Source organism: Ammodytes marinus, assembly GCF_949987685.1.
Source record: "Ammodytes marinus genome assembly, chromosome: 7".
NCBI lineage: Eukaryota > Metazoa > Chordata > Actinopteri > Uranoscopiformes > Ammodytidae > Ammodytes > Ammodytes marinus.
The window spans coordinates 21,662,216-21,684,651 of record NC_137211.1 but is presented as its reverse complement, the minus strand read 5'-3'; the positions used below and the strand labels follow the sequence as shown (position 1 = coordinate 21,684,651).

The 22,436-nt window shown below is 41.6% G+C and overlaps 2 protein-coding genes and 1 long non-coding RNA gene across 4 annotated transcripts in view; 1 reads left to right on the top strand and 2 right to left on the bottom strand.

The window, feature by feature from the left end:
• Nucleotides 1-1,254: 1,254 nt before the first annotated feature.
• On the bottom strand, nucleotides 1,255-10,667 carry LOC307252692 (vesicle-associated membrane protein-associated protein B/C-like). Of its 2 annotated transcripts, none has more exons than XM_080030432.1 (6): nucleotides 10,371-10,667; nucleotides 8,943-9,095; nucleotides 8,231-8,334; nucleotides 8,017-8,097; nucleotides 7,528-7,710; nucleotides 1,255-2,566 (listed from the first exon to the last, which is right to left on the bottom strand). In XM_080030432.1, exons 1-6 carry the CDS (start codon nucleotides 10,426-10,428, stop codon nucleotides 2,393-2,395), a joined length of 753 nt encoding a protein of 250 aa, XP_079886558.1. In that variant the 5' UTR covers nucleotides 10,429-10,667; the 3' UTR covers nucleotides 1,255-2,392. The 2 variants fall into 2 exon arrangements, with proteins under 2 accessions (XP_079886558.1, XP_079886559.1); XM_080030433.1 differs by having other exon boundaries at nucleotides 7,528-7,659.
• A 3,919-nt stretch (nucleotides 10,668-14,586) lies between these two features.
• LOC307253419 lies at nucleotides 14,587-16,066 on the top strand. Its single transcript, XR_013844961.1, has 2 exons — nucleotides 14,587-14,955; nucleotides 15,636-16,066. It is a non-coding gene; the product is annotated as an uncharacterized lncRNA (long non-coding RNA).
• Nucleotides 16,067-18,754: 2,688 nt separating this feature from the next.
• The window catches only part of gnas (GNAS complex locus), a 33,293-nt gene continuing 29,611 nt past the window's right edge, over nucleotides 18,755-22,436 (bottom strand). Inside the window, exons 11-12 of the mRNA XM_080031317.1 lie at nucleotides 21,648-21,715; nucleotides 18,755-21,202 (exon numbers count right to left, since the gene is read on the bottom strand). Of these exons, the coding sequence (XP_079887443.1) occupies nucleotides 21,056-21,202; nucleotides 21,648-21,715 (215 nt within the window). The 3' untranslated portion in view covers nucleotides 18,755-21,055. The remainder of the gene's footprint in view (nucleotides 21,203-21,647; nucleotides 21,716-22,436) is intronic.

Sequence of the window (22,436 nt, the reverse complement as noted above, 5' to 3'; positions counted from 1 at the left end):
TCTTTAAGACCCCCCACCATTCCTAACTCACAAATGCATTTAGCTTGTTGCTACTTCACTGAAATGTTTGAGCTTCATGGTCCTACTGTATATATCCAACTTACACTTTGGTGATGTGGGCTTCTCATTGAACTTCGAGTGAAGATGGAGACTTCTTGTGTGAAGCATTCAAAATATTTGCATGTTCATAGATTCTAGATGTTGATATGAGAAGCAGGTGTAATATACATATTTATTTATAGTAATTAGATTTTTGCGGGGAGGAAAATGTAACATGACAAGATCTGTAGGATTTTAAAGTGATACTTCTCTATTTTAGAATAGCTCTTGGGTGACTTTCAACAGATTAAAGTGAAGGGTCAAATTGATGTGTCAAAGGTTATGTTCATGACCAGTCATACTGAATAACCACTTAAATAAGAAAATTGCCATATTAGTGGTTCTGCACAACACACACACACACATCAATCCCTTTCAAAGAGTATGAGAAACAAAGTCAACTTTTCACAGAAGCAGACCGTTGGGGGTTTAGGTTTTTTTATTCATTATGCTACATGATCCACGGTGGTTGTTCAATTATTTTCTTCCTTTATTACAGCATGTTAATAACGTATCTTTTTAAGTATTTTTCTTATTTTTATGTACATACAAAAGAATATCCAATTACTGTGTGATTACATTGTTGTGTGACTTTATCTTTGCATGTGTGGTCTGAAGCGCCTCTTTTTTTTCTTTTCCTTTCTTAAATGTAGTGTGTATTCACAGGTCAGTCCTCCCCCAAGCTGCCCACACTCCCACTTCTCTGCTCCCCTAGTTCCCTCAGGCAAACGAAAAAAAATACAGATATCTATTTTTATTTTTAAATAACCCGATTAGATGGTCACGTGAGAGGCGAGATAATACAGCTGTGTTGTCTCAAATCAACACATAACCACCAAAGCTCAACGGAGAGATCGGGGGGAAAAAAGATAGTTGAAGAAATTAAATAAAAAACACACCAGACTCAAGATGGTCCCTTTTGAAAAGACAGTAATTCTTTTTGTTTTGCTAATAGAACTTCCAACACTCAAAAAATAATATTTCTAATAAATCCAGGTCATTTCATGCAGACTGTAGAGTGAACACTTTGAATATAGTGAATTTAAATATTATAAACAGAAGCTTTGTGGGTACATAAGAAAAAAAATTGCTGTAATACATTAGAGGACGCAAATACAATACTCCATGGGCAAAATGAAAGATGGTGGCTGTCTGTAAGATATTGTAAATGTCAGAGTTGGTTTTGCATGACAAGTTCACTGCCTTAAGGAAGGGGATTTTAAATATCTATTTCCTCTGTCTCAACCTGGAGTAGCAATTTTCAAGAAAATGTAAGTGTTATTAACAAGGAAAATCATTAACTACCAGCTTTGTGTTGTGAGTTAGATCATTGTGAAACATAATAAAAACTTTGATTTAATTATTTATATATTTTGCAGATGGCCCAAATATCGATTCACTGAAATTCTACTGATTTCTCTAGTCAGCGAATGAACAGATCAAAGGTTTTTATCGGATTTTCAACAAACATCCCCATTTTCTAGCTGTGTAATTCAAATCTGTTCAGATGATTTTTTTTTTTTTTTTCAAACCACCCCTTCTTCCTTTACCCAAAAACAGCCTCTGATTTCACCGTTTGTGCTCTCCTCACATAAAGACATCCACACGCAGTCACAGCGGCCCTCCTGCAGGAGGCAAAAATCAAGAAGACTTGAATAAACGTGGCTTCTACTGGCTCACGTTTCCACCACATACCGTTTAGAAGACAATACATAGAGCTTGAATATAGAAAAGTCTTGCACTGATCACTTGTTCACCTATCCGAGCTGATTATCAGTGACGAGTGGAAGAGAGATTATCAGAAGGGAGGGTGAGATCTTTCTTATAGACGATGTGAGTGAGGAAAACAAAGACTTAAGAATCAATAAAGAATCAACAGAAGACATTCAGCCAGCGCCAAGCCACTTCCACACACACCACTAACTGTTACCTGTGCAAGTTGCGGAAGATCATTTAGGAAGGAGGGATGGACGGAGAGAACAGATCAGCGGTGATGATTATTTCACAAGAAAAAAAAAAGAAAAAGAAAAAAGGCAAGACCTGTGACAAAGACGCTCGCACTCATGGTTTAACTTGGGATCGCGTTCTTTCCATCTTTCTTTTTTACACTTTAAATTATTTTGCCATCCAGACAAACCATCACAATGTTGCCTTAAATGTTTGGAAGAAAGAAAGAGAAATCAACAGAAACCCAGAGGAAATCCCCCCCCCCACGTTGCCGTCATTGACAGGTGTACCCCCCCATCCCGGAGCACGCCGTCCATCCACCGCTGTGCTCTGTCTGTCTGTGTCTCTACAGGGCCAGCTTGCCAATGATGACTCCAATGACAAAGAAGAGCACGCAGAGCGCCAGGATGCGGGTGCTCAGGCCTTCGTCCCTCATGGCCGAGGTCGCCATGGCGGAGGAGGAAGAGGAGTGAGAAGCGGCCATTGAGGTCACCTTTCTCTTCCGCAGCCCGTCGTCCTCCTGCCATACAGAGAGGGAGTCAAGAGACATAGTTATTATAATACCATCATGTTATTTAGGAACAGGGTCATATACAGTGGCCTGAAAAAGTATTCATATCCCTTGAACTTTTCCACATTTTGTCACTTAACAACCACACACGTACATTTATTTTATTGGGATTTCATGTGATAGACCAACACAAAGTGGTGCATAATTGTGAAGTGGAATGAAAATTAAACATGGTTTTCAATGTTTCTTATAAATAAAAAAACTGAAAAATGTGGCGTGCAAAAGTATTCAGCCCCCCTGAGTCAATACGTTGTAGAACCACCTCTCGCTGCAATAACAGCTTCAAGTCTATTTGGGTATGTCTCTACCAGCTTTGTACATCTACAGACTGACATCTTTGCAATATAGCTTGAGCTTCAGATTCTGAGTCAGATTGGATGAAAAGCACCTGTGAACATCAATATTCAAGTCTTTCCAGATATTCTCAATTGTATTTAGGTCTGGACTTTGACTGGGCCATTCTAACACATGACTATGCTTTGATCTAAACCATTTCATTGTAGATATGGCTGTATGTTTAGGGTAGTTGTCCTGCTGTAAGGTGAACTGTCACCCCACTCTCAATTCAGTTGCAGACTCTAACAGGTTTTCTGCCCTGCATTTGGCTCCATCCATCTTCCCATCAACCTTCACCAGTTTCCCCTTCCCTGCTGAAGAACAGGACCCCCACAGCATGATGCTGCCACCACCATGTTTCACGGTGGGGATGGTGTGTATAGGGTGATGTGCAGTGTGAGTTTTCCACCACACATTGCATTTTGCATTATGGCCAAAAACTTCAATTTTTCATCTGACCTGAGCACCTTCCGCCAACCCTTGCCACAAACCATTCGGTGGACGCAGCATATGCAGATAAGACCAAAATTGAAGTTTCTGGCCTAAATGCAAAATGCAATGTGTGGCGGAAAACTCAAACTGCACATCACCCTGAAAACACCATCCCTACCGTGAAACATGGTGGTGGCAGCATCATGCTGTGGGGGTCCTGTTCTTCAGCAGAGACAGGGAAGCAGGTCAGAGTTGATGGGAAGATGGATTGAGCCAAATACAGGGCACACAACCTGTTAAGAGTCTGCAACAGACTTGAGACTGGGTGGAGGTTCACCTTCAATGAGGACAACTACCCTAAACATACAGCTATATCTACAATGAAATGGTTTAGATCAAAGCATAGTCATGTGTTAGAATGGCCCAGTCAAAGTCCAGACCTAAATCTAATTGAGAATATCTGGAAAGACTTGAAAATTGCTGTTCACAGACTATCTGCATCCAATCTGACACTGAATCTGAAGCTCAAGCTATTTTGCAAAGATGAACAGGCAAAAATGTCAGTCTTTAGATGTACAAAGCCGGTAGAGACGTACCCAAATAGACTTGGAGTTGTAATTGCAGCGAGAGGTGGTTCCACAACGTATTTACTCAGGGGGACTGAATACTTTTGCACGCCACACTTTTCAGTATTTTATTTATTAAAAAAATTGTAAATCATATTTCATTTTCATTCCACTTCACAATTATGCGCCACTTTGTGTTGGTCTATCACATGAAATCCCAATAAAATAAATGTACGTGTGTGGTTGTGACGTGACAAAATGTGGAAAAGTTCAAGGGGGATGAATACTTTTTCAAGCCACCAAAGTGCCATTGTAATGGCCAGCCTTGCTTTTCCCTGAGCGGTTGAAGGGAAATGTCTAAATGTGACTAGATAGTGAAGAGCGCTGATGACTTTCAGTTAGGCCTTTCACACCGCCGCAAAATCGGAGCTAGTTCTGGGCTTGTTCGGAGTTAGAGCCAGTGTTTTGGTTTCACACCGTCAGAGAGCCTGCTCCGGGCCGTAAAAACCGGGGGAACTCATACCCCAGGATTGAGCAGGGTTTGATAAGAACTGCTTGCGCGAACGGTTGGGGGAGGGATTATCCTGACCAACCAGAGCAACTCAAACCTCATGCCCGCCATATTTAAAAACACCGCTACTACGAGACGTAAACATAACATAATTACCGAACGTAGCGATCAAATTGACCGGCGAGAATACGCTGTATGGGTCCTGTTTGCTTAAGAAAGCAAAGCGAGAGCCAACAAGTGTAAAAATAAGACGTATTCGCCGCTGTTGTTGTGCTTAAAGCTAGCGGTAGCTTTAGCGTTAGCCACAAGAGCAGCGGCGTCGGGTGACGTACACACACGTTTACAGTGACGTCATGACGTTGCTCTCTTGCCGGCTCCATGGCTGTCTCCGGTCGATGTGAAACCAACCGGTTCATAACTGGGATAAGGCTGTAACCAGTTTTGAACTGACCCCAACACCAGCCTGGAACTGACTCTTGGTTCATTTTGGTGTGAAAGGCCTATGTTTGTCTCTTATAGGCCTTTCACACCGCCGCAAAATCGGAGCTAGTTCTGGGCTTGTTCGGAGTTAGAGCCAGTGTTTTGGTTTCACACCGCCAGAGAGCCTGCTCCGGGCCGTAAAAACCGGGGGAACTCATACCCCAGGATTGAGCAGGGTTTGATAAGAACTGCTTGCGCGAACGGTTGGGGGAGGGATTATCCTGACCAACCAGAGCAACTCAAACCTCATGCCCGCCATATTTAAAAACACCGCTACTACGAGACGTAAACATAACATAATTACCGAACGTAGCGATCAAATTGACCGGCGAGAATACGCTGTATGGGTCCTGTTTGCTTAAGAAAGCAAAGCGAGAGCCAACAAGTGTAAAAATAAGACGTATTCGCCGCTGTTGTTGTGCTTAAAGCTAGCGGTAGCTTTAGCGTTAGCCACAAGAGCAGCGGCGTCGGGTGACGTACACACACGTTTACAGTGACGTCATGACGTTGCTCTCTTGCCGGCTCCATGGCTGTCTCCGGTCGATGTGAAACCAACCGGTTCATAACTGGGATAAGGCTGTAACCAGTTTTGAACTGACCCCAACACCAGCCTGGAACTGACTCTTGGTTCATTTTGGTGTGAAAGGCCTAAGTGATAACTTTGCACCCTCAGCTACTGTAATGTATGGATATGCCAGTTCACAAATGACGTCATTCGGTGACCTCTCCGATAGCTACTCTCTGCAAAACGTTGGCAAAACTGGTCGGTACAGGAGAGAGGGGCCTTTAGACCAGAGCTCTACCAAAGGCACAAAAGTTTTTTTTTTAAATCATTCAGAGGACTCACTCCAGAATGGGAGAACAAAGTCACGGCACAATTACTGAATTTGGTGCACTATGCAGTTTCAGAGGAGGGTGGATTTGTTAACATTTGTAGAGCCTGCAGTTAGTTTAAAAAACATACTTTCTCTACATGTAATTCTTAGTATTGAATAATTATATCATCATCATAAATAAATAAAAACTTAATTATTTTGAGGAACCTGGAACCAAACGTAAGACCAGAATATGTTTGTAAACTAAACTGTGGGCCCTGCTGCTGTAAAAACAACAGCGAAACAGTAACTTCTAAGGCAGATTTTCTAATTGCCTAAACTTGCAGGGATTTTTCTGTGAGGAAAGTTTGGTTTTTCAGTTGTGAGAATATACCTTAGAAAACACCCAAAGTTACAAAGTGCACCTTTAAATACTTTTTTTTTTTTTTTTTCTTCATTAAAATCATCATCTTATTTCAGATGATGTAGCACTTTTTTTAACTGCACTGTACACATATTCCAAAAATTTGGTATTTAACAATTTTTCGCTTTTCTGTGTACGGTAGAGGCTACGCTGTGGTAGAAAATACAAGGCTGAAGAGAAAACGCAGACGGATTGCCTTGTTAAGTACCAGCCCACAAGTATTGAGGGCCCATAACTTATTGTTATCCACCATACTTCTTCTTACTTCTTATGCCACATTTTCTAGCTCTATCTCCTCCCACACCGTTGCACTTAGACATTCCAAATTTTCACCGAATGTACGTCTCTCCCCCACGGGGTGTGCTATTATACAGTTTTCTTTTATGAAGTCCCGACTGAAAAAACTTTGAGAGGCCACACACCACACCGTAAGTCCGATTCTCACAAAAAGGTGTACGTTAGGGTGCTCTACAAAAAAGCCTCTGGGACCATATAAATCCGCCTGGGAATATGATCCGCTAATTAGCATAAACAGAAAAACAGGGTTTTAACCACAACTTTCTCAAATTTTACTGTTTCAACACCAAATGTCTCACGAAGCCTCCTGGGACTACAATACACATGTCCGTAAAAGATTAGTAGGATAGCTTGAAAAACATGGCCGCCATCGACCAAAACGTTTACGCAGGGGCGGGGCTTATTAGCAATTTGGCCATAACTCATTGACCATAGGTGCTATCATCATAAAACTTGCTGGATATGTGCAGAAGACATGTGGTAGCATGTCCTTCAAAACTCGTTGAGATTAACCCATAGGGGGCGCCACAAATGCAAAAACAATAATTCAAAAATGCAATGTCTGACAGGCCACGCCCCTTGCCCCTTGACTCTGATTAAGTTGACATTTCTTACACATGTACAGCTCATGGTGCTCTATAATAAAGCCTCTTGACCATAGGGGTCAGCCATGATTTTTTTTTTCTTCCCTAGTTTGCATGACCGGAAACACTGTCAAGTGATCTACTTCGGGGATTTCCAACCTATCATCACCAAATTGTGTACACAGCATTACACAACATACACATGTGTATAACGTTTTAGCTAGATAGCTCAAAAAACATGGCCGCCCTTAACAAAAATGTATTCGCAAGAGCGGCCATATTTCTGCAGATTTGCCACGATTGCAACCCTCAATTGGCCACAACTTGGGACTTTGGAAAGCGCGCAGCGGCGGTTTTCGAAGAAGCGGTTGAGCCGGGCCGATGGGTGGGGTGCCGCCAATGCAGGGCTGGCGGTCGGCACCGGGGGGCTTTACTTTTCTAGTGTTGTTGTTTTCTTTGGCTCACCCTGATCTGTTTGTTTTCTTCCCGTAGCCTCTGCACCTCCATCTGCAGCCGCTTGCACTCCTCCATGATCTTCTTTACCTCTCCGTCATCCAGCGAGGCACTGGCTGACTTGGGCAGCGCGGAGTGCTCGGCCTTAACAGAGGAGGCAGAGGAAGACACAGTTTGGTTGCTTTCACTCTCATGCTGTGGAGAGAGAGTGAGGGTGGATGGGGGAGGGGCGGTGGGATGACGGTGGAGGCAGGAGAAGGAAGAGACATGCAGAAAACATGGTAGGGGAGTGAGATGATAGCTCCAAACAATGCAAATTATATGTATGAATGAATCCAGTCATGAGAAATACAGTGATGTGTTGCTGATGAGAAAAAGAAAACAATTAAACTTGCAATGTGAATGTTTCAATGAGATTTTACTTTTTAAGATCAAGACGTGACTTTTGTGCATTTCCATCAAACACTAAATGATGGAATGCTTGAGGGGGTTGAGACTTACAGTTTTGTCATTTTCTAGAGGCATCTCAAATGCACATCGCAACTTTGAATCCATCAGCTCCTCAGGCTTTGCCTCCTTCCACTGTGGACGAGAGTATCAAGAGAGAAAAGGAGTTCATACAGGGATTTTTCAGCATAGTTGAGTACATACATATATACACTTGTGCTCATTAAGCATATATAAACCCCCAAATCATATTTTCTCTGGTACTCACAACTCCTTCCATGTCAGTCATGTCGTACGGAGCCAGCATGGACTGCACCATGAATTTGTGTTTACTCTTTTCATTGGGGTCGTAGTCAAAAGGCTGCAGCATAACTGTGGACAAAACCAAAATAACCGATTAAACAAATATAATACAACACTTAAGGAAAACAAAATGCCCATCAGTTTTATGCAATAAATGCAATCAGCTCACTCCTCATGAAGCGACTACTTTTCCTGAAATGGTTGTTTTAATGCTTTGGGTTTTACGGATATGACTCATGACTCCCCAAAAATATTTCAGAACAACAGCTGGTTGAAGTGACGCTAGAAGCTTTATATTGGTGCTGAAACACAGTAAATGCTGGCTGTTGAGTATCTATCGTTCTATTCCTGGAACTTTATCAATTTAATCTAAATAATAGCTGCCCCTTGTTTCACAGCCTGCATTAAAAAGGTAAATAATGTAATTTTCACACAAAAAGTTATTTTGGTGTTGTTACTGGATAGAATGATCAATAAACTCCTTCATCTGCTAGGCCATTAGATCCAGAATTGTAGTGATTTTTTTTCTCAGATACCAAACACCTACCTCAAATTAAGACATAAGATTTTGGAAGAAAATGCACATTATCATAATATACACATTATAAAAGGAACTAAGTCAAAAACATATGCAGCCAGAAGATGCACATTTTTTTTTTTTTTTTTTTTTTACGTACCAGAAACATTTATGGAGGATCCAGAGTCAATGACGCCACTGTTGGGGCGCACACAGTATCTGCGGGGCGCAGTCGTCTTGACTTTGAAACACACATTTCTATCTGTGGGGTTGGAGAGCTTCAGAGTGGCAGTGACGACATCTGTAAACGGGCCTGAGAAGGACACAGAGAAACAACACATCAGTAACTCAAGGGAATATGCATGTGTGTGTTCACCTACTAGTCCTTCTTGCAGGTATTTGTTTGTCATTTGGGTACGCGGCTCAGATTCCTGCTTAGAAATCAAAACTAAACGGGCAATAGTACTCGTTTGATTAAGTGTATTAAAAAAAGGGAGTGTCTGCGAGTGTGTGCCTGCCGTAAACATCGCACATTAAAAACAGCAGAAAACAGCAAAGTGTGCAAGTGTTTACTTTATTATTCATGCCCCGCCCTCGGCCAAAACTGGATGCTGTATTAAAAAAAATAAAAAAATACTAGATGAGTATCTTTTGTGGCATGCTGGTGATAATACTGTCTGGTTGTGTAGCTTGTAAATCACCCTCATATGAACGTCTGACTTTGTTTAGTGACTGTAATATTCAACTTATTTTGGTGTTGGAGAGGTGTGTTGGACAAACAACCTTTGCATCAGTAACTGAGTGTGCGTAAGCATCTTCTCCAGGATTATCTTTGCATTCAAACCTTGTAATAATCAATTAATGAACAACCCCCCACTACTGACTGATCCCACCACTTGGCCAATTTCTACAGCAATTTCACACCCAAAAGGTAATCATGTCAGAAAGCAGCCATTATCCCTGGCACACTAGGAATCAATGCGCGTTTTTTTCTCGATCTTTCTGCCTGGATGTAGAAAAGCTGAAGAGGAATGCAGGTTGCAAAGTGAAAGTAAGAAGGTAAAGCTCTTAAATACAGCCTGCTAGCTTATGATATTGTGAAATAAGCATGGTAATAAGCCTGGGCAATGACACACTGAGGCAGGAAATGCTGGAACACTCAGTCCCTTCTTGCAACAACACCGAGAGCAAGGTTTGATCCAAGTATAGCACCCACCACAATGTTTTCACATGCCGTAATAGAGGATAAAAGATACAACACGGGGAGCGAATTAGTACATTTGGAGAAATGGGACAGTGGGCCTGGCCTGACGCTGCAATGACAGCTAGCGGCTAGTTTAGCAGAATGCTACTTAGCTGGCCAGTTAGCATCGTCGCCACACAGTGTCGTTTCACCTGTCATCGCATCAGCTGTCTCATACACAACGTACACTGCAGCTAAACGCGCTTTATCCGCCTAGTTTAATGATGGCAAACACAACATACATTAACTGGTTGTTAATACAGACAATGTCGACACAGTGGCTGTCATTAACGACTCGTAGGTTAGCTACTTAGCCCCCGGCCCTGCCCTCTGCCTCAGCATTACCTCTGAATTTCAGTTCGTGTTGTGGCTCTAGCACCAGGACTTGCTCTGCTCTGGCCATGTCCCGGGGCTTCTTCCTGTCGTGAGGGCGAGAACAACTGTGTTTTACCGCAGGCGGCCCGGAGAAATGAGGCAGCTGGCTCCCGACGGAACGACCCGGCTGTCCACGGTGTGTTTATTTACTACGGGACGGTAGTAGGGACGTTTACAAACGCACCACAAATCGGACCGACTGGCTGGCTGACTGACTGCCACCGACAGCTGCTGGAGGGGCTAACGTGCTAGTGCTAACTTGGCTAGCAGCGGAGGGAGAGACGGGAAGGAAGGAGATGATGACGACATGCGAGGGGCGGGGCTCGCACGCGGTGTCAGGTGGTTTCCTGACCGTTGCCATGGGCATGGCATGGTCCTACTATATATTTTTTCTATGTCAGAGAGAAAACTGTACAACTTGGTCTTTACATTCCTCATACACACACATTTTGTAATAGGCTACTCGCTACTGAATGCACGACAGACCCACGGAGACACTGCCAAACCCCCCAGTAAATATATATTTGTTGTCCCTAGTGGTGTGTCAAGTGTCAAATATAATAGGCCTAGTAATTCATTCATTGTCATTATAGTAGTGTCAAGCAAATCAAATTTGAGTTGGCTACATTTTTAATTGTAGGTTAACCCCTAATTTCCCCCCAACATTACCTGATTATCAGCTACAGTCCTGCCATGGACATCTACAACATCTTAAAACCCCTCTTTTTTATTTCCAAATAGGCCTAGGCTATGTTCCTCTGTAAGCAAATTGCAGGCCTAAGCCTATTAACAATTACAATTATTTAGGCCTAATTTATTTTATGGCTGCAAGGATGGTAGGACTACACAACATCATGTGGGCAGCAAATAAAGGTAGTCATGGATCAGACCTATTTATTGACATAGGCCTATTAGACTGATATAGCCTACCTAAGCTACATGAATAGCCTATATTTCTCACACTGTCCTGTCAGCAGATCCCTAGGCAACAGTCACCTCCTGTGACAGTTCTTGTTGACCCCTGCTATCTCTGTAAAAACAAAAATGTGTTCAAATGTGTAAGTGATCAAACTGTGAGTATTTGGCCTCACTATAGCTCATAATGAGTCAGACATCGAAAGGTGTTATTCTTAAATCAGTTTCTTTTGGCAGTTAGCAGTAGTCTAGTATCAGTAGTTTCTATAGACTCCTGCACACAAGTCAAGATTTATGATTTATTCCACAATTCCCAGATCAGCTTACATCATTCCTAATTTAAATAGACTACATATTCCCGGTTGGAACTTAAAACATATCGAGTTTTTGTGTATTTTGCCCCACCATTATTCAATCCCTTTGGCACCAACTCATTTGAAGTTGGCCTATTATAAGTTTATTTATTTGGTTTACTGCAACCAAATACTGTCCTAACTGCCGACACCTGAAAAGGTCTCATTGTGCTGTCTGTCAAAATTCAGTTTAATTGGTGCTGTAGGCTATCTGAAAGGAGATTTACATTAGCAGTAATCAACAGCCTGAAGTTAATATCAAAATAATAATAATTAAATGCATCCCAGGTATGATTGGCTACCATGCTGAGTGTGCTTTACCACACAGTTCATCCTAATTAACATGAACTTCCTTCAAATATTTATACAAAATACTAAGTTAAATATAAACACACACTGCATCCTTTCGTTTTTGATTTTGGTGCGTCTTAGCTCAAAGGTCTATTATTGTACTTAAAGCCCCTGTTAACCCAAGTCCACAAAATCCTTCTATTTAATTTGGGGAGTTAGTTGCATTATAGTTAGCATCTGAAAAGAGTTAGGCATATTTATCAATACAAATGAGAGATATTTTAAAGTTTGATAAAATGTACAGAATTTCGGTTTAGATGAGGTGGGCTATGCTCTGGTTCTTCTTAAAGGTGCAGTGTGTAATATGACATCATCAAGAAAGTTCTACAAAGTTCTAGAATGCAACACTCCCTGGGTAACCCCAACCCTTTCGAATAATAACAGAAGCTACAGTGGCCTTCAAGGACAAGAACAATTCTAAATTTTCAACAATGCACCTGATGACATTCCAACTATGACACTTTCAAGATGGCGGCACTAGGCCTTGGTCCAAAATATGCAGAAATATGGACATATATGAGATCCTTTCTAAGGGAAAAAATAATAATTAAAAAAAAAAATTCAGCTATTATGCACTAAATTAAATATACTTATGGATATTATAATTACTTTCTACAAAATCTGCTAGGAAATAAAACCCAAAATTCTACACACTGCAGGTTTAAACAATAAGTATTTTTAACCCATCACAGCAGCTCCCTGCCCCAACACATTCTATTTTTACCTGCGTCTTGCTGAGCGCACAGCAAGACGCGCGTCATAATTGCGCAAGTCTGAGCCAGACAGCTCCTACTCAAACGAGACTAATGACTGTTGCCATGGAGACGGTTTGATACGACCACACCCACACAGTCCTGTCAAACTGTCTAGTAAGAGCTGTAGGCCTATTTTTAACAAAGTTTTATAATATTTAATAACATTCATTTTTAATCAAGATTTTTTTAAGCTTAGGCTATTTAGACACGCAACTTTTATATCATACATTCATCTTAACTTTTTTATAACAGGTTTCCAGGGGCTTTAAAGCAACTTTTCACCAATAGCAGAAATACTAGTTTTTGACTCACCTGCACAAAGTTGAAACTTACCATGAGTTGGTTGGTCCACCAATTATATTGTATTAGCTCCTGAGGACCAATCTCATCATTTCCTCCAAATGATTGGTTGCAATGCATAGCCATCATTTCACAGCTCAAAATGTTTGGCTTAAAAACGTGTTTATATCCACTATGTACAGGTCCTTCTCATATAATTAGAATATTGTGATAAAGTTGATTATTTTCCATAATGTAATGATAATAATTGAACTTTCATATATTTTAGATTCATTGCACACCAACTGAACTATTTCAGGTCTTTTGTTGTTTTAATACTGATGATTTTGGCATACAGCTCATGAAAACCCCAAATTCCTATTTCAAAAAATTAGCATATCATGAAAAGGTACTCTAAACGAGCTCTTAACCTAATCATCTGAATCAACTAATTAACTCTAAACACCTGCAAAAGATTCCTGAGGCTTTTAAAAACTCCCAGCCTGGTTCATTACTCAAAACCGCAATCATGGATAAGACTGCCGACCTGACTGCTGTCCAGAAGGCCATCATTGACACCCTCAAGCAAGAGGGTAAGACACAGAAAGAAATTTCTGAGCGAATAGGCTGTTCCCAGAGTGCTGTATCAAGGCACCTCAGTGGGAAGTCTGTGGGAAGGAAAAAGTGTGGCAGAAAACGCTGCACAACCAGAAGAGGTGACCGGACCCTGAGGAGGATTGTGGAGAAGGGCCGATTCCAGACCTTGGGGGACCTGCGGAAGCAGTGGACTGAGTCTGGAGTAGAAACATCCAGAGCCACCGTGCACAGGCGTGTGCAGGAAATGGGCTACAGGTGCCGCATTCCCCAGGTCAAGCCACTTTTGAACCAGAAACAGCGGCAGAAGCGCCTGACCTGGGCTACAGAGAAGCAGCACTGGACTGTTGCTCAGTTGTCCAAAGTACTTTTTTCGGATGAAAGCAAATTTTGCATGTCATTCGGAAATCAAGGTGCCAGAGTCTGGAGGAAGACTGGGGAGAAGGAAATGCCAAAATGCCTGAAGTCCAGTGTCAAGTACCCACAGTCAGTGATGGTCTGGGGTGCCATGTCAGCTGCTGGTGTTGGTTCACTGTGTTTTATCAAAGGCAGGGTCAATGCAGCTAGCTATCAGGAGATTTTGGAGCACTTCATGCTTCCATCTGCTGAAAAGCTTTATGGAGATGAAGATTTAATTTTTCAACAAGACCTGGCACCTGCTCACAGTGCCAAAACCACTGGTAAATGGTTTACTGACCATGGTATTACTGTGCTCAATTGGCCTGCCAACTCTCCTGACCTGAACCCCATAGAGAATCTGTGGGATATTGTGAAGAGGAAGTTGAGAGACACCAGACCCAACACTGTGGATGAGCTTAAAGGGAAAATTCGCCCATTTTCATGTGAATGGTATATCAGGGCCGAGTATATTAGTAGTCTATTGAAAAAAGCCCCCCAAAAATTGATCCGAATTGGCAGAGAGCACAATGATTTCGGATTTAAACTGATGACGCGGGGCTGACGTAGCCGTTTTTACAGTTCCTACAGGCCCCAGGATGCATTGCGCGGGGGGGTACGCTCTGCAGCCAGCCTGCCCAGATTCCGAGCTGCTCGCGTTACCATGGTGACAAACACAGCACGGACCTGACCCGTGTAAGCAGTACAGTAATAGCGCGCTTCGTATTATTTCACTGTTGGACTACTACCACAAAGAAAACATGCCGTCCTATAATGTGCCTAGATGCGCCAACTTTAGGAAACAGAAAAGAAGCAGGAGTAAGCGTAAGCTGAAGATACTAGGCCCTACCTGTTGCCTATTCACCGGCGTGATGCATAGCCCCAGCCCCGGGAAAAAGAATCCGAATAAAGGTAAGCTAACGTGAGCTAAATTGCATAGTAGCCTACTGTAGTTAGTATCAGTGTTTCCCCTACATTAATAACTGTGCTGCCCACACCGCTGTTGAATATTGTGTCCCGGTGTAAGGCTGATAGATGGGGCAAGGAGGAATTAGTCTACCGGTTGTAGCTGTAGCCAAGTTACCTTAGCCGCTAAGCTACAGTTAGAAGTGAACTCGTGAGGGGGGCAGTAGGCCCCTCTGTGTATCCTTGAGGAAGATTTAGTTGCATTTGCAAGACTGTTTGTGTGTGACTGTGTGTTTGTTTTCCATGTGCATGGTTATTAGCGATGTCGTTAAAATGATCAGCTTTCCAAAACCATAAACAATTGCTATGCTGATGGTGATGGCTGGGTGATTAGCACTGATGTCCCTAGTCTTGTGTCGTCTTGGCTCTTCCTAATGCAAATGCATAGGCACACCCTGGCATACAGTATGCTTGGCTGCTAATATAAACATGATGTCTTCTTAGACAAAAGACTACTATTGTGTTAGTGCACTAACTGACTGACCTATCTATGGTTACATAGTGGTTTGTCTGTTTTATATATTTATTGCAACAGCAACATTATCTTTACAGTATAACACATTGATTTTTCTTTTGTCATCTCTTCAGTGCTGGCCTTGTGATACAATCATAATTTGTCATTTCAGGTGAGATCCAAAGGAAGATGGTGTATTGTCCGAGGACCACGCACTCTGTTGTGAAGACTGTTTACATCCCGCACACACGCACCACTTCAGAGCATCCCTCGTAGAACTCGTCATCACATGAAGAAGAGACTGCTGCCTGCAAAGTGCTGACATCATCACTACAGCTCCCTCAGCCTGCCCTCCCTCACAACATGTCCAAAACCAACTACAGAAGAAGCTGCTGCTAAACATCACTCAATATTTCAACAGTAACTTGACGAAGGAAGCATTATGCTACAATTGTTTTTCCCAACACACTGGAAACTCAAAGCTTTTGAAAATGTTATTTTTCTTTTTTACATTTGTATATGTACATACTTTACAGTTGTGTGTAGAATAATGCACACTGTTTTACTTGCTTGTTATATTAAACTCTATCTATGCCTTATAAAGTGTTTGATTCTCTGAAACTATTTCACTTTTAGTTGATAAGTCAAACCTATGTATTAAAATGGTTACCTATGCAATGACAAAAAACAATCATGTTTATACAAAATTATTTTTATTTGTAAATACAGTCAAGGAGAATTGACACATTTTCACATGATTAAATCTCAATCAGTGTCCATAGTTAGCAGCAGTATTTACAGGTCAAAATATTTGATCATAGCTCATCCGTAGCTTCTACGTAGCGTCTTCTTCAGCCTGTCGCCTGTAGTGACCATTTGGAGATGGATATTTGGCTCTGATGCGCTGTATGACACAATCAGGTAAGACGATGCGGTCCCCTTGCCAAGTCTCTCCCCTTTGGAGCACCCACTCAATCAAGAACCGACGTGTGACAAGTCGATTATGTCTAAAGGAATTAAAACACAAAACAAGTGGTTACTCTCCACAAAGCTATAATGTAACAATAGCAGCCAATGTAAGAACAAAAGACTGGTCATTTTATTTGACCTGTTGTAAAGGGTTCTTCTGAAAAGTGCTATAGACATGCTAAGTGCAACATCAGTGCAATGGCTCAGACAACACAATGTGACAAAGATAACGTTACAACATGCTAGAAAAAAATAATGTTACTCACTCAATGATCATCTGCCCTCCCGGTCTTGCTGGTATTTGTTGTCTTTTCCAAATTATTTTTGGGATATTGAAAATGTCTCTCGGTTTCTAATGGTGGTCCAGTTGTATTGTCTTACAAGGCTAACCCTAACCAAGGCTGAAACAGCTGCAGCCTCGGCCTCTCTGCATACTGTATTTCCTCGCTGAATTTCTTCAGCAGTGTAGGCTTCTCTGGCCCAACTAAATACCCTGCTGGTTCATTCCAGTCAGCCAACACACTTTTTAAAGTATCCTCATCCATATCGTCTGTGCCCGTGTGAAAAGATGCAATTTTCAATACAGGAAATGATACAAGTAAACTGTCACGGACCATGGGCATGGACAGACGGTTTGTTTTGGTTCGCACGTGCTTTTAGAGCCCGCCCCCTGGATTCACAGGGAGGGGGGTTGGTGAGCTCGGCTCCAAGAGTCTGTAGTCTGCACGAGCTCTTCCTTGACACGGAAACGTCACAGAAACGTCACCGGTGAATGGATTTTTGAAGCTCGGCCCCCGCGAAACGGACGATGTTGAAAAAATACACGGGGATATAATGCAACCCAAAGGATATTATGGTAGATGAGTTAAGGTTGAAAATCGGCGAATTTTCCCTTTAAGGCCGCTATCGAAGCATCCTGGGCCTCCATAACACCTCAGCAGTGCCACAGGCCGATTGCCTCCATGCCACGCCGCATTGAAGCAGTCATTTCTGCGAAAGGATTCCCGACCAAGTATTGAGTGCATAACTGAACATAATTATTTGAAGGTTGACTTTTTTGTATTAAAAACACTTTTCTTTTATTGGTCGGCTGAAATATGCTAATTTTTTGAGATAGGGATTTTTGGTTTTTCTTTAATTTTTTGCCAACATCATCAATATTAAAACAATAAAAGGCTTGAACTACTTCAGTTGTGTGTAATGAATCTAAAATATATGAAAGTCTAATGTTTATCAGTACATTACAGAAAATATTGAACTTTATCACAATATGCTAATTATATGAGAAGGACATGTATATCAAGCATCTTCGGCACATACATTTAGGGTGTGTGAAGTTTTGTCTTGTGGTGGAGACATACATTTTTTTTGTTTCATTTAATTTTGTGTTAACCTTGATGTTTACTCACTGTGTGTTCGGTGGAGTTAACACTTATTACAGGGGCTGAGTGAGTAATTGCCAATTTAATTTAGGATATTATTCCTTTTAAGCAGTTCGGCTGTGTTGCCTTTCAACACAGCCGAACGATCATTAACACAGATCAGATAAAGTGGTTCTCAGAATAAGTTTAAATATTTACTAATATTAACTAACTAATCCACTCAGTACACTTTCAGGGACTCACCGGGGAGCCGATTGCATGAGAATAATGGGTATGGAGCCAGGACATGGACTTCAAATGTTGGCATAGAATACTGAGAAACACTGGCATTGAAAGCCTTGTTTAGAAAAAGTTGTATTGGCACAAAACGAAGTGCCAATGTTTGGAGTTCTACATTCGCTGTTCTGATCCACTGAATATCTTCACAACCATAACATATGTATGTATATTCAAATTTGAGAACATGTTTTAAAGTGTCATGTGCTATGGTGACTTATTGCACAGTTAAGTAAAGTGAAACTATACATTTAAATGGTTATAGGAACATTTTGGGGTAAAATCCATTGCGCTCCTTAGCAGCCCTATTATTGAAACTGTTTTGTCATAACTGAAACAGTAAAAAACAGTTAGCTTAAAAAAAAGAGCAAATTGAAATTCATGGTCCTGGCTCCATAACGAAGGTGTGATTGTTTTTTAACATCGTTGAAGGTCATCCTGTCAGAAACTCTACAATCTACAGAGTCATCCCAATAAATACAAACTCTGTAACTGAAGAGGAAATTACACATAAAACAGGAAACTCCACTCCCTACAGCAGAGGGGATTAACAACAATCCTTCCTTCTGATGAATATTTAGGGATAAGATTAGCAAAAAATAAAGCTTATGTGAGAAAGTAGCTTTCCCCGTGTCTGTGAGTGTGTTGTGTAATGACAGACCTGTTGCTGTCTGCACCAAAAAAACAACTTTATTTTTTAGAGCTTCTGTTCAGAAAGTAGAGACCCATATTTGATGTACACATTAAATGAAGACTAGGGCACTGAAATGAGAGATGCTAATACTGTACAGGCCGCCTCTGCTGTGCAGGGCAAGGAAGGAGGACCCCCCCTCATCAGAATATAAACTGAAATGAATTTCCTTTGTAATTTTTTTGGGCCTTTTAAAAGGAATATAATAAGAATTGTGTAGTCACAAAATGTTTGGCATCTGTCCTCTCCCCTTTAACCCTTCAACATATCCTTTGCAGATGTCAACAGAAGAAAACAAAAGAAACCTGAACACGACTTCAGTTGAAAGGATTTAAGTTATAGCAATACGCACACTGTCAAGTGTACAATTTGTCAAGGTTCATTTGATTCTAATAAAATACTTTTTTTTAAACCCATATACATTTCATATATTTATCTTTTTGGGGTATATGGATCCAAAAATAGACATTTAAATCATAAAGCGAGAATGGGAAGATAGGGGGAGAGAAATAAAACTACAAAAGCTACAAATGGTTGTCCTCCGTCCCCGAGAAGAGAGATAGAGACAGACAGAGAGAGAGAGAGAGGAAGTGGTGAGGGAGGCAAGGAGTTAGGAGGGGATTGGCCAAGCTATACAGCGCAGTATGACACCCACTTTAGCTCATTACACACGTACAGTCGTGATCAAGGCACAGGGATCTTCTAAAAGTTATTTTTTTCAATAAAGTTGTACAAAATAATACATTTTACAGTCTGTACAAGAATAATAGTTCAGCAGTAAAGTAAAGACAGACATACAAAAGGAGCAAGAGGTCAGGGAGGAAGGAGGGAGGAAAGATGGACGAATGGCAAAGGGCAGTGTGAGCAGGCTGTTGAACCACTCGAGTAAAAAAAAAAAGCTGTGTCCTGTTTGTTTTCATTATCTGTTTTTTTTAAGATTCCAGGATTATAATAGTTTATTTTCTCTAAAACCAAAAGAGCACTGCCAGGAAGGGAGGTGGGTTCAGGGGGCGAAACGTGAAGACGGAGAGCGAGTGAAATGGACAGAGGAGAAAGGACAGGAGTGGAAAAAAGGAGATAATGAAAGAGATGGAAAAGAGTAAAGATGAAGAAAAAGAGCGCACAGGGCACAATGGCACACAAGTCTACACAGACAGAAAACAGCTGTGGAGACAGTAAAACAGGGTCAATCATGACAAGATGAGAGTTCTCTTTAACTTATTATGGTACTGTACTGGAGGAGGATGCTTTCTGCCCTCCGTTAGTTTAAGTTCCATAAAAGTTGGCTTTTTTGTGTGTGTGTGTGTAAGTGTGTGTGTGTTTCTTTTTGTTTTAAACTCAATATATTCTTCTCATTGTTTTGCTCCACTAACAACAAGGCAAGAGTCAAGTTGCAAAACAGTTCCGTGCAGAGGACTGCAGCCCCCCCCCCCCATGTGATCCCAACAGCCCTCCTGGTCTGTTTAGTCCGTCCTAACGTAACGTTGCTTCTCAGGGGTTCGTCTGCGCAGTCTGTCTTTATAATCTCAAAGCGCTCCAACAAATCGGCCAACAGCTAATCGCCATCCAGCCCCGGGGTTTGTGCAGTCCAGTAAAAAGCAGGTGTCATCTGTCCATCGCCTGTACGCAAGCAGATCCTGTGGTCGGACTGGGATGTGTGTAATTGATAGGAAGGATTGGTGGACACGATTGGAGTCAAGTCCTGAGCACAGTGCTTGTGTGTTTTTTTTTGTAAGATACAGTGTTCAGCTGATCTTTTGTGACGTGTTTATTCTCAAATTTGCAGTTAAGTCCACAATTATCTCTTTCCCAGTAGCAGTAGCTTTTACAGTTTTCATCCTAACTTCAACAAGAGGGGTAATCTCAAACCCTCCTCACTGCAGGTAAATACAGTCCAGAGTGGGCCTACCAGGCCTTGAAGAAAACATGTTTGGGGAGTGATATATGATGTCGAGAGGTGAGGAGCTGGGCGTATGGCTGAAGGTGTGAGAATCAGTGTCCCGTTTATGTGTTAGCCCCTCAAACCCTTTGATCCAAATAAGTCTACTGCAGGTAGAGAGTCTGCATCCGCGGAAGTTCTGGGTTCAGGGTGTTTTTAATATAAGTGTGTTTTGTGTGCAAGTGTGTGTGTGTGTGTGTGTATTTTGGCCGCCCATTCCCTCAAAAGAGCTTTCACGCTTCGGTGGATGAGGGGAGTTCAGAGACTCTGGGTTCAGGGTTTTTTCATAGTCCGATGTGTTTTTTTTTTTGGCCGAACACCTTTTTCTTCTCCCATCACAACAGCTCGTACTGCCTTAGGTGCATCCGCTGGATGATGTCTCGACAGTCGTTGAAGACGCGGCGGATGTTTTCTGTGTCGACGGCGCAGGTGAAGTGGGGGTAACAGTAGTGCCTCCCGTCCCCGCTGGCTGTGCTGATCCTCTGTGGATAAGGAAAGGGAAAAGTCTCAGACTACTTCCATAGATATATTACCAACTAAAACAGTTTCTGATTTACTTTTTTGTCTCCAAACAATGGGTTTTTCCTAAAAAAAAAATTAAAAAAATTTGTCGCTCCACTATTTATTTACAGCAGCAGGTCGAACCAAAAATATATTCCCACATTGATCGTAATTAAGGAACATGTGTCGCTCAGCATTGTGTTTTGATAGTTAAAGACAACGTTGGAGCTCTATAGCAAAGAGGAACTGTATATCGGACAATACTAAATTTATAGTAATTAATAATAATAAAAATTGTGGGATCGGATTATTGTGGGTTTTGGTTTCATCATGGAATTTGTTGCCAAAGAACAATTGAGACGATCACCAGACTTTAAGTATTGCATTTTACAAAGCACAAAATCATAGCTATACGCATGCACATACCAGGAATTCATCTCTTATGAAGTACTTTGCCCTTGTAACGCGTGGATCTTCTCCAGGCTCTGGTGTTGCTGGAAGAGGACAGAGTGGGTGATGGGACCAATTTCATTGAGACGTGCAATCTTTCAGTTAGAGACTATTCGTACATGGATGGAGTATGCAATAAACAGGACGGAAACTGGCCTCTTTCTTTATCTCAATATCCCTGATATGTTTTATATGTGGAGCACCTTCTTCACCTTTTATCGGACTGCCAGAATATCCAGACATTCTAGATGGAAGTTTAAGATATCCTATCATGTCACATGTAATTATCAATATGCCCTAAGCTATGTGCCCTCAAAATCTTTCCTGCAAACTCAGCAAGACAGCTAAGAAAATGACTGTCTATTGCTCTTGCCTTTGAAAAACTTTATGCTTAAAGTGTAACTGCACACTTAACTTGTTTTTTTTTAGATAGAAGCTGAATGAAATTACGATGTTCTTAAGGAACACATAAATGCTGGTGTTAATATCGAGATTTCTTCAAAATGTTAAATATCGGCATTTGAAGACATGTTATGTGTTGGAAATTACTTAAGTGCAAGACCTAAGATCAGAAAAACATCATTGATCATTGAAGCTGAATGCTGACATAATCTACGTCACGACAGGGGTGAATTTTCGTCACGACGTCTGGGCGCCACATGTCACCCCTGCGGGCGAAGCCGGCCGCACTCTTTTCCAAATACACTAGGCTACAACTGTTACACCTTCCTGCTACTCTGGCCCCCAGACCGTAGTCGAGGAGCA